General features: G+C 41.1%; 1 protein-coding gene across 1 annotated transcript; it reads right to left on the bottom strand.

Annotated features, from left to right (window-relative positions):
- Positions 1-1,907: 1,907 nt before the first annotated feature.
- Positions 1,908-9,693, bottom strand: tmem14a (transmembrane protein 14A). Its single transcript, XM_084321036.1, has 5 exons — positions 9,563-9,693; positions 8,897-8,979; positions 8,640-8,741; positions 8,451-8,535; positions 1,908-4,762 (listed from the first exon to the last, which is right to left on the bottom strand). Exons 2-5 carry the CDS (start codon positions 8,970-8,972, stop codon positions 4,720-4,722), a joined length of 306 nt encoding a protein of 101 aa, XP_084177162.1. The 5' UTR covers positions 8,973-8,979; positions 9,563-9,693; the 3' UTR covers positions 1,908-4,719.
- Between the last annotated feature and the right edge of the window lie 3,678 nt (positions 9,694-13,371).

Here is a 13,371-nt window from a genome sequence, read left to right as displayed (position 1 = left end):
GGAATATACCAGTACACCCCTCTGTATTGCTTTTGAATGATGTTTTTGAGTTTGCAGTAAATCCACAGCTAAAGAGATTGGTTTTATCGGGTATCACAGTAGCTAAAAAACTGATCGCATCACGCTGGTTTCAACCGGAAAAAATGTGCCGGAAAGTTTGGTCTCTTACATATCTCGATGTGATTTATCAAGAAATATCTACAGCAAGAATTCTGGGTCTCAACGAATCCAAAATGTCAATGTGGTTAGAAGTGGTGGAGAGAATAAAAGCTAGCTTATAATGGTAGTGTCTGGTTAGGAGTGAGGGATAATGGAGGTACTATCCAAGGAGGGGTCCGGGAGGGGGGGGTTCGAGCTGGAGCATATGTGTGTAGGGTTTTAGAAAATAGGTATTAGGGGTATATCCTGTATAAGGCATTTGTATAATTGGTAATTTCGTTGGATATACACTGTATACGGTAAAATATTATTATAGACTTTTTTTTGTTTTCTGTTTCTGTACTTGCATGTAATTTTAGCCACCTTGACTGTTAGTTTCATTATGCATTGTGTGTTGAGTACTGACTTTTAATAATTTTTGTTTTGCAATAATAATTAAAAAAAAATTAATTCCATAGTCCTGTTGCCTTTAGGATTTCCTATTGTTTTATACATAATTTGTACATTGATCTGTCACATAAAGCAAATACCAACACAGCTGTACTGTACTGTATTATATTATTACATTTAAAGGTATCACATCGAGTCATTAACCACTTTAAAATTTCATGTGGACATCACACAATAAAAATAACCCTTTCAACTAATAACTAATGGCTGTATAATTGTGAAATAGATAGATACATCCGGGTCAAATTCTCAATCAGTAAGGGCCTGATTCACAGTTGAGGACTTTAGCATGGTGGAGAAGATGTTCTATCTGATGTTTGTCGGCGCACCAGATATACACGTGGCCAGTTTATTAGGTACACACGACACCTGTACACAGTACACGCAATGTGTAAACCTAAGTAGTAGAGTGTAGATTATTGTATAACAAGCCCGTTTTATAGCTGTGGAGGTTTGGGCAATAGCTTTTTCAATGGACGTTTCCCTCATCCCCTTTATCCCATTTGAAGGAACACCCTTTGATGCTCATAACAGGCTGAGGTAGAATAGTCTATAGGTGGTGAATAATTATTGGTAGTATGCTAATTCAATATAGCAAAGTAGTTCATTAACATACACTCCCTTTCAGCCTGCAATCGGATAAGTCATAATCACTCTGACAGACTAAACAAATTGAGCTTTGAATGGATGTGATAAGGTGAAAGGGTCATTGCAAACATGTGCCGTGGTACAAGTCACTCTCTGTGCCCTTTGACTTGGATTCGAGTTCCCAGAAAGCACCCATTTAAAGAGACAGGTTGTTTGTTAACTAAAGCGTCCTATTGATGGCCTATTGCATGTCGAAACAGGCACAAGGGTGGAGCAAATCCCATGACATTTTAAGTCTTTATGGCCCAGGCAGCTACCCATTCAAAAAACAACAAAGGTTGCACACAAAGTGCCGTCAGCTATACTGGTCAAAAGTCACACATAGCACTACATGTCACTACTGTTTAGCATTGAACTGGTCCTATCAGCTTGCCCAGCAGGGGTTAAAAAACATACAGAGTAACAATATGAGTGACAATTAAATGATCCCCCAACAGCAATCTATTTTAACCTGTGTTTCAACTCATTCTATAGAATGTATGTAGTATGTACTTCATCCCTCGATCCCAGTTAATAAAGCCACCTGTGTCCCTTCATCACCCTGTCCTAGAAGGATACAGCAATACATGAATAAATAACTATAATACTATAAATATTGGGAATATCATCAATTGTATGCATATTTATTAAGACACTTTTCAACAATGACAATTCTTTAAAAACTCTCTTTAATCAGTGAACCACATTAAAAAAAAAAAAAACATTGATCTGGTATTTCAACAATCTGAACATTTCAGTGTTGTTAACCTCAGATACATGAGGCTATGGATATGGTAGTGAATCTATAGCGAAGAGTTCCACAAAAACTGGCTTCACTAGAACAATCATAGTTCTACAGTAGTAAAACATAAAAAAATTAATAAAAAAAAAAAACATAAGACCTAAGATCAACATACTGCATACAATCAAGTCCTTTCTGCTCACACACACACACACACACACACACATACACAATTAAACATTTAGTTTGATTTACATTTGCGCATCAGTGTTCCTGGAAGACGCTAACAGCTAATCTTGCAAAACATTGAGCGGTAGCTGTTGCAGGATCTGGTGTAGCCATGCAGTGTATCATAAACAGGGAACAAACTTAACTTTTTGACTTACCAGCCATTTGGCTGGTAGATTTTAAAAACTACCAGCCAGGCAGATTTTTTACCAGCCAAAAATTAAAAATAGCTTTTTAGTATATCGCCATGTGTTATTATTACTATATAATACTCTCATATGCTATTTTCAATTAATATCATAAACAACATAAGGAATATTAGCATAATTTTGAGTGGACTGAAGGAATGAGTCAGCGTTAATAGTTTTAAATGCAAATAATTTATTGAAACATAGAAGTGGGGTCGGGGACACACACACTGTTTCAACTCACCACCCCCGCATCATATTGTAGTCTAGTCTGTCTTCAAACTTCCACTCCTCTCGAAACCTTTTTATATTTGAATATCAACATTATCTGTGCATCCTCAGTAATCCTGAGTTTACTACAATATACCGGTACTCCTCTCCTGAGTCTTGACTAGTGACTTCATCGTCTTTCCAAACGCACGCACACACACAGAGAAAGGGAGAGTGCCCCCCCCCCCCCCCCATTTCCCTTTCCCCAGTCCACACTGTCTGCTGTTCTCTATGGCTCTGCCGCTGATCAGGATTAGCTTGTTAGCTTACGCTAACATAACGTTCATTTCGGGCGATGTGGGCATAAAGGAATGGCGACGATGCAATGCATGTTAGATGCATTTGACCCGTTGTGAGAAGAAGAAAAAACCACAGACTTATTTCGGCTCGCAAAATAGGCGCACTGCTGTGTAGCTCTGCTCTCGGGGAACAAACATAACTTTTTGACTTACCAGCCATTTGGCTGGTAGATTTTAAAAACTACCAGCCAGGCAGATTTTTTACCAGCCATTGGCTGTTGGCTGGTACTTATTTTGTTCCCTGATCATAAACAATGCAATTGTATGTAAGTTGGCATTGTTCCCTTTTAAGTGTTTTTTCTTTGACAAACACAAACAATGTGCCAAAGGGATTTATTCTCTTAACACTTTCAATGCTAACAACGAGATAACTCGTTTGTTCATGCCGACCGTTCATTGCCAACGACGAGAGATCTAATTTATTTTTTTATTAGCGATTTTAATTCATATTTCATCAATCTAGCCTCACGTTAGTGCTGCAAACTCTCTCTGAGCTCCATTGGGAAAATACCGCCCCCTATCATCTCTCCCTGTGGTGCTGCACCCCTTTGGAATAGATTGAATGAAACACATGGGGGGGGGGGGGGGGGATCCGGCTTCCTCATTTTACTTCTCAGGCAAGTCACTCGAGAGGATCGGATTCATTGCAGAGCCCCAGAACAGCGTGGAATACATATTTCCAGTACCCAGCGTTGGATCAATAAACGCGATCGATATTTGGAATGGCGATCAGGAATTGGAATCATCTTTTTGGAGAACATCTGATCTGAGGTAAGGAATCTATTTTACCAGTCTTAGGATAATCAGAGATTTTTTTCACAGAGATATCAACGTGTGCCCTATGTGTGTGTGTGTGCTGATCAGGAAATTATATAATCTATTTTTCAGCCCGCTTCTATAGCGTGCATAAGTACACATATACTATCGATAATCTAGCGTTTATTTGAAAACTATTCATAAATAGGCCGAAAAATGAAAACGTTTTGTGTATTCCAGAATATTCCAGTAAAGGGCGCTTATCACAGAATCTTTATATTTTCCTGAAACTTTAAAAAAACGAGTGTTTTTCAAAATGGTATAAAACGGAAATTAACCGATTAAAAAACAATCCGTTTCAACAATGTTGACTGCAAACAAGTCATTGATAAGCAACGGCCAGATTAGACACATAGCCATAATTTAAGATGTAGTTTATGCGTTCGCAAATATGAGAGCGCTATCATTGAAGTGGGTGGTGGCACGCAAGCACTAAATCGTGCACCCCCTGCTGGCACTGAAAGTGTTAAAGGGGAACTATTTTACTATTTATTTCACTATTTGGGAACTTTTACACAATTCCTGTGAGTCTATGGAACACCTCTGTAATTTTTTTCTTTTTTAATTCATTGTTTTGTATTTCTAATCAAGTACTCAAAAACAGCATTTTTCTACCTCAAGATCTTAAGCCGTTTTGAGGCTGGGCTCCAACCACTATAACCCTAACCCTGCCACATCAACTGCCACATTATTATGCAGCTGAGACATCTCTGACATCACAGATCAGCACATTTTCAGATGACTCAGTTCAGTGAGGGTGAATATTGTGAGAGGAGAATTGGAAGAATGCGCCAATATGAGAATTAGAGACATAGATCCTATTAATATAAGTCCACATAGCTAGGAAATAATGCTAAACACTGAAAAAGGCCATTTATAAGATAGTTCCCCTTTAAGTGCCGTTGTCCCTTCGTCTTGGTCAGTTGTTTAGGTTCTCCAATCACGCCATCAACAGGAGAAGCAGTCGTACAACCATCAGCAAACTGTATGAAGGAGACAGAAATATGTTTCACAATATTTTAAACGCAGATTACAAACCTAATTTGCATGAGAAAAGTCAGTGCCCTATTCTTCTGCATCTATACAACAGTGCCAGACATTACATCCAGGTATCATCACACATTGGAGGGTTCTCCCTCTAATTTTTAGCTTTAGGAGAGAGTGGTACGTGTTCACATGTGTTGACTTCCAATCTTCCTGGGGCGGCAGGAATAATGCAAATTCTTTAAATGGGTGGCATTCCCCTTTCATTTCTTGACTGGATTTAACTATTTTAGTCAGTGGGCGTTCAATGTGATGTACGCTGCTAGTGGCCAGACTGGCACTTTAACCAAAGAGTTCTACAGAGTTTCCTTAAAGGTTAACAGTTAACGGTGGTCACCGCCGGGGGTGAACTGGCAGCACAGAGGTGAGTATGTGAAACCTCCAAGGCTGAGGAGCAGAAGTGGCTTCTGTTGCCCATGTCTGTGTGTGAATGACGAGATGGCACTGCAGTCAAGTCACATGACTGATAGAAGGATCCCAAATCTTAGCGAGAGCCGAGATGACAAGCTCAGTCTGAAACATATTTAAATTTGTACCTGCATGTGGGTGAAAAGTAAAGGCTGTGTGCCTATATCACTACAGTTGAAGAAAATAATGCAACAAATATTGCAATTTATCAAATGACAAGAGTTTACAACTACAATGTGTTCTTCTTTGTGTATTGGTAGGTTGTTTTCATACCTTCCCAGCTTTTCCAAACCTGTGTGCGTGTATCGCTTCCGCAACGGAATTCGGTTTCCTGGTTCCTCTGACTGGCCGCGACCCCCACGTGACCCGCCCCCCTATCCACCGCTCTGCCGCTGCCGCGCGCGGCAGAGAGCGGCCGCGGACGCCCTCGCTTCCTCAATTTATACACATGGAAGTATTGACTGAATGAATGAAAACTTTATTTAACAGATTGCAGAATGGGTACAATACAGTACGGCTCAATACACACAATTGTTAAGGGGATGCAGACCTGAGAAAGACGTTTGTCTTGTTTACATCAGGGTCCCCCATTTTCAATTCATATAGAACGACGTGATATTTTATTTGTTTGTCATGACAAACCAATTACATAATCCAACATATGTGTAAAGGCACAACATATCCAACATATGTGTAAAGGCACAACATATTCCAGTTAACGGTATCTTTTTTTAATGATTTGTTACGGCGCAATCAATACTTCCATGCATTCGGGACCTCCATGTTTGGGGGTATTCATCAGACAAATCGGATGCGGGGATTCGGCTCCCATCAGGCGGGCAAGAACTGCGGGTTTTCAGCCTCTCCCCGCTCTCCTGGAGCTTAAGGGGGAGCTTAGTATTTCTGCCGCGGAGGAGGTGGCTACAACATCAACACACAGTGACTACATGCAGTCACTGTGTGTTGGCGTAGCCAGCGGGTAAATCGCGATTTTTTTATTTGTTTGTCATGATAAACCAATTACATAATCCAACATATGTGTAAAGGCACAACATATTCCAGTTAACGGTATATTTTTTTAAAGGGGAACTATTTTACTATTTCTTTCACTATTTGGGAACTTTTACACAATTCATGTGAGTTTATGGAACACCTCTGTAATTATATATTTTTTTTAATTCATTGTTTTGTATTTCTAATCAAGTCCTCAAAAACAGCATTTTTCTACCTGAAGATCTCGAGCCGTTTTGACTTGAGGCTGGGCTCCTAAACCACTGTGTGGCCTTCGCGGCATCTGGGACATTAACATGCAGCAGTGTCTATCTGACATCACAAATCATCACATTTTCAGATGACTCAGTTCAGTGAGGGTGAATATTGTGAGAGGAGAATTGGAAGAATGCGCCAATATGAGAATTAGAGACATAGATCATATTAATATAAGTCCACATAGCTAGGAAACAATGCTAAACACTGAAAAAGGCCATTTATAAGATAGTTCCCCTTTAATGATTTGTTACGGCGTAGTCGTTCTATATGAATAAAAAATGGGGGACCCTGATGTAAACAAGACAAACGTCTTTCTCAGGTCTGCATCCCCTTAACAATTGTGTGTATTGAGCCGTACTGTATTGTACCTGTAACTGAGGGGTTACAAAACCCTGACTGTATTAAAGATTGTGATAGATTAAACCACTGCTAACTATTATTATTATTACTTGCCAGAAAGTACAGTTATAATATGGCAGACACTCAGAATAAGACGGCACGGTGACAAAGAAATATCATTTATAGTATTTATTATTATGCAGTAATTGTACAGAATGGGAATTAAGGGTCGCGCTTGTATGGCGAAGAATATGAATAAAGTCAGTCAGTAGCAAAGTCAGTTGGAATGAATAATTCCTAAGCTGGGATACTAGACTAAACGCCGCCTGGCGTAGGATGGCACTATAGTGGGCAAACGATGGTACCGCTGGAGACAGGGGGTATCCTCCCAGAGATGTAAGCTCTGGAGGAAAGAAGAATGTTCGGATACTCAGTCTGTTCACTTGAAGAAAGGGGGTTCTCGTACGGAATCCAGTCCTTATAATCCAAATGCTCAGCAGCAAAGCAATAGCTGTAATCCAATTGCTCGATAGCAATGACGATAGCCAGCTAGCTTCGGTCCTCGAAGCTAGCCCGAGGTAAGATCTTCAAGGTGGTTAAATCCAAACAACAGTGGGTATTAACGATGCTCTTCTCCACGGTAGTACGTTCCACAATCACTATAATCCAACCAATACTGGTTCTGCAATCGCCGCAGTAGGTTCCAATATGCACATGTCCAGTAGTTCCACGACTAGGCCCTCCTCGTGTACTGGCACTAATTACTAAGTCCACGCACACTTGCTAAGGTTTTACACTAGTTACTAAACGAATGAACTACTTGGTAATGCCGCACACCGAACGAACTGCTGTAACACGATTCACACTAAATGACGACTCTTTACTTCACATTAAGCTAAGTCGAACTTGACGTTACTGCATTAACTCTGACACTTTTACTATTCACTTCGCACGTTAGGTTCACAACACTCTGTTTAGACGAACTGCTTCACACTACATTAGAATCACACTACTGCTGCTGCGCCTTCCACGATATATATACTTAAGTGGCTTTCTAGTGCCAAGCCTCAGCTCTCGTCTCGAATCAATGCGCCGGCACCAGGCATGTCCCAACATGCCCAGACTTGCCTTTGAACCTGACTTCAGGGGCGCGTTGCCTGGCGCCGAGAACGTCAAGGGCATTATCCAATGAGGAAAGTGAATATTACTAGGATTCAAACGCAGGCTTAAAGGGATATAGCTTATATATATAAATAATATACAAGGTATATAAAACAATAAAAACGTAGATACTCAGCTTTAATCTGGCCCTTCACAACAGTACCCATTCTGCAATCTGTTAAATAAAGTTTTCATTCATTCAGTCAATACTTCCATGCGTATAAATTGAGGAAGCGAGCGCGTCCGCGGCCGCTCTCTGCCGCGCGCGGCAGCGGCAGAGCGGTGGATAGGGGGGCGGGTCACGTGGGGGTCGCGGCCAATCAGAGGAACCAGAAAACCGAATTCCGTTGCGGAAGCGATACACGCAACCGGTGTAGGAACCCTGGATCATAACAATTCACTCAAAAACCTGGGCTGCATGTTGGTCCAATTTCATTTTTAGATTCTCACCTTAGTCCTGCCACAATGCCAGGCATTATTTTCCCAGAGTTCTTGAATCTCATTCCCATCACAACTGTGAGTGTTCCTGCGGTAACTGGAAGAAGGGCAAAATAATCACCATGCAGTCATTATAAATACATTCTGAGAGACCTTTTCAATATAGACAGCTGGGAATCAGGATATTATGACCATACTCACGGAGAGAGACCTTGATGTCACGTGCGTCATTTGAGATCCTGAAGGCCCCAAATGCATAGAGGCACCCAAAAACCAAGCCAGCTATCAAGGACATCACACTACCTAGATAGAAGATGATGTATGATAATTAGTATGATAATTGTGATAGAAAATGTAGCAGAAATCATTATGTGTCAGGGCACACATTCCCCAATATACTGACCAAATACTAGATGATTGGAGACTGAGAGTAAGGTTGAGAAATGTGAACTTTTAACCTTTTCTCCTGTATCCCATAAATCCGCCAAATGCTATGACAGCAGCATAGCAAAATCCAAACCAGTCAATTGCCATTTCAGAGCTGTAGAACAGGAACACATAGATTATATAGGCATGTTTGTTTGACATTCATTCTTTACTGAACAAGTAACTTGTATAGGTAGATTTCTCTAATACTATTTAAATATATAACAAAATAAAATAAAAACGTTTTTATCCAGTAAAGCTCTTCATTCATTCATCATTCAAGCAGACAACTTATTATGAACCCAACGCTCTTTAAAACATTACCAACATGTTATCCTCTAGCTTAATCCAAAAACACATACAGTATATAGAGCCATAGGGTCCAGTAAAAAAAATTATAATAATCTGTCGCGAACTAAGCATCCCTAGTCATTATTGGTTATTAATGTGTGTTTTTCCTCTTGGTAGGCTATGCCTCTTCGTTATGACTGAGCTGTCCTGGGATAACGTTCACTCTCCGTGCCATGCGAACAAGGCTGCATGACCCAGCGTTCATGTACAAAACTAACATTATGTGAATAGAAAATGTGTTTAAAATAAATATTGATACCTATGCATGCATAGCATACACTCTATCTTGCGCTTAGCACGTGCATAGGTCATGGTGTATCATAATATTTGACGTAACGACATATTACCTTGGTTTGACAACTCGTCTTCGCCTCTATGACATAGAACTAATATAAAACGCAGTCCTACGACTGGCAATACGCGTGATTACGAAACCTAGCCGCATTTCTCGGAGACGCTCTCTGATTGGCCGACGCCTGTTTCTACACTGGTTAAGCCTAGGCACTCTTCGAAGTAGGTTATGGTTAGCGTTTGTCTTAGAGCGTGACGGCAAGTTCTTTCGACGGTTAAGCTTAGGCACTCTTTCGAAGTTGGTTAAGGTTAGAGTTTGTCTTAGACTTAGAGCATGGCGATAGAACGCCAGGTAGTTTGCAGGCTGTTTGACGTGGAAATGGGCAAAGACACAGCTCGTCACGGATTGGGCAAACGCGTCAGTGGCCAATCAGAGAGCGTCTCCGAGAAATGCGTCTAGGTTTCGTAATCACGCTGAAAAGACTTGTTTACCTCTACTTCCTGGTTCCAAGCTAGACTGTAATGCGCACGCGCCTATATTGTCGTCCAGCTGTCATTTGTCGTTCGAGAGGAGCCTACTTTTTTTAGTTGCTTTTCCGCACCTACTCCAGAACTACGCATGCGCATATTACTACGGCATGGTCATGCTGGACCTACAAAAGGCCTTCGACACTGTCAATCACACCATTCTGATTGACAAGCTAAAAGCAATTGGTTTTGATAGTCTATCAGTGAGCTGGATGCAATCCTACCTGGAGGGGAGAGAGCAGATGGTGGAGGTAAACGGTACCCTATCCCCCCCCCTCACAGTAAACTGTGGTGTTCCACAAGGAAGCATACTAGGTCCGCTACTGTTCCTAATTTATGCAAATGACATGTCGTCAGCTTGTGACTGCAACTTGTTCCTGTTTGCGGACGACTCAGCCCTGCTGGTCTCTGACAAGAACAAATTACAGGTTGAAAAAACCCTCAGCTCAGAACTAAGCAAAATCTGCATATGGCTCGCTGATAACAAACTATCATTACACATGGGCAAAACAGAGTCCATTCTCTTCGGTTCAAATAACAAACTCAGCAAGACCGACGGCTTCTCAGTTACAGTGGGTGACAATATTGTCACAAGGAAAGAAGATATTACCTACCTGGGTTCCATCCTAGAGGCAAATCTTTCCTGTGACAAAATGGCATCCAATGTAATAAAAAAAGTCAACCAACGAACTCGTTTCTTGTACCGGATCTCCTCACTGGTAAACAAGAATACCCTGAAGACTCTAGCAGGAGCACTCATTCAAGGGTACTACGACTATGCTTGCACCTCATGGTACCAAAGCACCTCAAAGGCGCTAAAAACAAAATTACAAACATCTCAAAACAAACTGGTCAGACTACTGCTTGACCTTACTCCTAGAACCCACCTCACCCCTGCCCACTTTGACAACCTAGGATGGCTTAGAGTAGACGACAGAGTACAGCAACTTGCAATGGGCCTGGTCTACAAGATACACTACACGACCAAGGTACCCATGTACATGACTAAATACTTCCCAAAGGTCAGTGAATACCACGATCACAACACCAGAGGGAGCTCCACAAATCATGTTAAACCCAGATTCGGCTCAAACAAGGGACTAAACACGTTTCGCAATTATGCCACATCAATGTGGAACGCCCTACCCAAAGCTGTAAAGGAATGTGAATCACTACCCACTTTCAAAAACACTCTCAAAAAACACCTAAGGGAGACTGCAACTCGAAACTGGCCCCTGTAAATGTCCGAACACAACCCCCGCCAACACCCCCCCCCCCCCCCACTCCTACCCCCCCCCCCCCCCCCAACCACCTCCAATGTACAGTCCCACCCCCACCTACCCAATCCAATGTACAGTTTCTACGCCTAATGTATATACTCTTTTCTTTCTGGACTCTTTTTGTATCACAAATACAGTACTGTAATTGCAAATCTGGTATGTCATAAATGTATAGATGTAGCAGTACTGTCTATCTGTATGTCATGTATGTCATATATGTTACGATGAATTGGAAATGGGGGACCCTGGTGGAAACAAGACGAAAGTCTTTCTCTGGTCTGCATCCCCTTAACAATTGTATGTGTTGAGCTGTACTGCACTGTACCCATTCTGCAATCTGTTAATAAAGTTTTCATTCATTCATTCATTCATTCATTACCCACGGAGTCTGGATTGTCCAGAGATCTACAGGACGAATGCCTAAATGTCAGGGAAGTCATGGGAAAAATGGCTGGGAGTTGAACACAACAAGAATACCCTGAAGACTCTGGCAGGAGCACTCATTGAAGGGTACTACGACTATGCTTGCAGTTGCACCTCATGGTACCAAAGCACCTCAAAGGCACTAAAAACCAAATTACAAACATCTCAAAACAAACTAGTCAGACTACTGCTTGACCTGACTCCTAGAACCCACCTCACCCCTGCCCACTTTGACAACCTAGGATGGCTTAGAGTAGACGACAGAGTACAGCAACTTGCAATGGGCCTGGTCTACAAGATACAATACATACACAACCAAGGTACCCATGTACATGTCAAAATACTTCCCAAAGGTCAGTGAATACCACGATCACAACACCAGAGGGAGCTCCACAAATCATGTTAAACCCAGATTTGGCTCAAACAAGGGACTAAACATGTTTCTGTGGAACGCCCTACCCAAAGCTGTAAAGGAATGTGAATCACTACCCACTTTCAAAAACACTCTCAAAGAACACCTACGGGAGACTGCAATTCGAAACTGGCCCCTACAAATGTCCTAACCCAGTTGTACAGTAAATGACCAAGTATGGCTTTGTCAGTATTCCAATGTACAGTGCTACAGTGTGTGTGTCCCCCACCTCCAATGTACAGCCCCCCCCCACCTACCCAACCTCCTCCAATGTACAGTTTCTACGTCAAATGTATATACACTCTTTTTCTGGACACTTTTTGTATCACAAACAGTACTGTATTTGCAAATCTGGTATGTCATAAATGTATAGATGTAGCAGTACTGTCTATCTGTATGTCGTGTGTGTCATATATGTTATGATGAATTGAAAATGGGGGACCCTGATGTAAACAAGACGAAAGTCTTTCTCTGGTCTGCATCCCCTTAACAATTGTATACTGAGCTGTACTGTACTGTACCCATTCTGCAATCTGTTAATAAACTTTTCAATCAATCAATCAATCAATCAACATCTGCAATTTATTTTATATTCACTGCACTATTTGAGCCAAAAAGTGTAATTATTGCACTTCCAGGGATTTTTGCTCAAATTAATCACTATTTACCTGATTTTAGACATTTGTCGTGGCGGTAAGGCTTCAAATTGATAGTTCTTAGTGTGTTTGAGTATTCTCCCACATTTCCTCATGTTTGGCATACAAACCATTATACATTTCATGTAAACTGCATGAAATCGATTGTTGTGCCATAACTGGTCGAAAGACGAAAGTCTTTCTCTGGTCTGCATGCATCCCCTTAACAATTGTGTGTATTGAGCCGTACTGTATTGTACCCATTCTGCAATCTGTTAATAAAATGTTCAATCAATCAATCAAACTGGTCAAAATGGGGAGAAATACTCAAACATACGAAAAACTATAAATGTGAAGCCTTCACTCAAGGATAGAGTAACATACAACATTTCTTTTTATCATCAAATGGGTAAACGATGACATTTACTTTGAGGGCATGTACTTTTCACAAATCTTCAACCAACCCCCAATTTTATTTGTTTTACAATTCCAAGGTATTTCGTCCAGGAAGAGAGAATACAAAAATAACATGTGGAAAAAAGGGTTCTGGGATTCAGAAAATATTAATGGAGGTCAATGGAGGATAG

This window comes from Notolepis coatsorum, assembly GCF_963971535.1.
Source record: "Notolepis coatsorum genome assembly, chromosome: 9".
NCBI classification, from domain to species: domain Eukaryota; kingdom Metazoa; phylum Chordata; class Actinopteri; order Aulopiformes; family Paralepididae; genus Notolepis; species Notolepis coatsorum.
This window is presented reverse-complemented; position numbering and strand designations above follow the sequence as displayed.

Coding starts and splice junctions, on each gene's coding strand:
- tmem14a (XM_084321036.1), bottom strand. CDS start 8,972: ATGGCAATTGACTGGTTTGGATTTTGCTATGCTGCTGTCATAGCATTT. Junction 8,742..8,896: donor TATGGGATACAGGAGAAAAG/GTTAAAAGTTCA, acceptor TCTTCTATCTAG/GTAGTGTGATGTCCTTGATA. Junction 8,536..8,639: donor TGACATCAAGGTCTCTCTCC/GTGAGTATGGTC, acceptor CCCTTCTTCCAG/TTACCGCAGGAACACTCACA.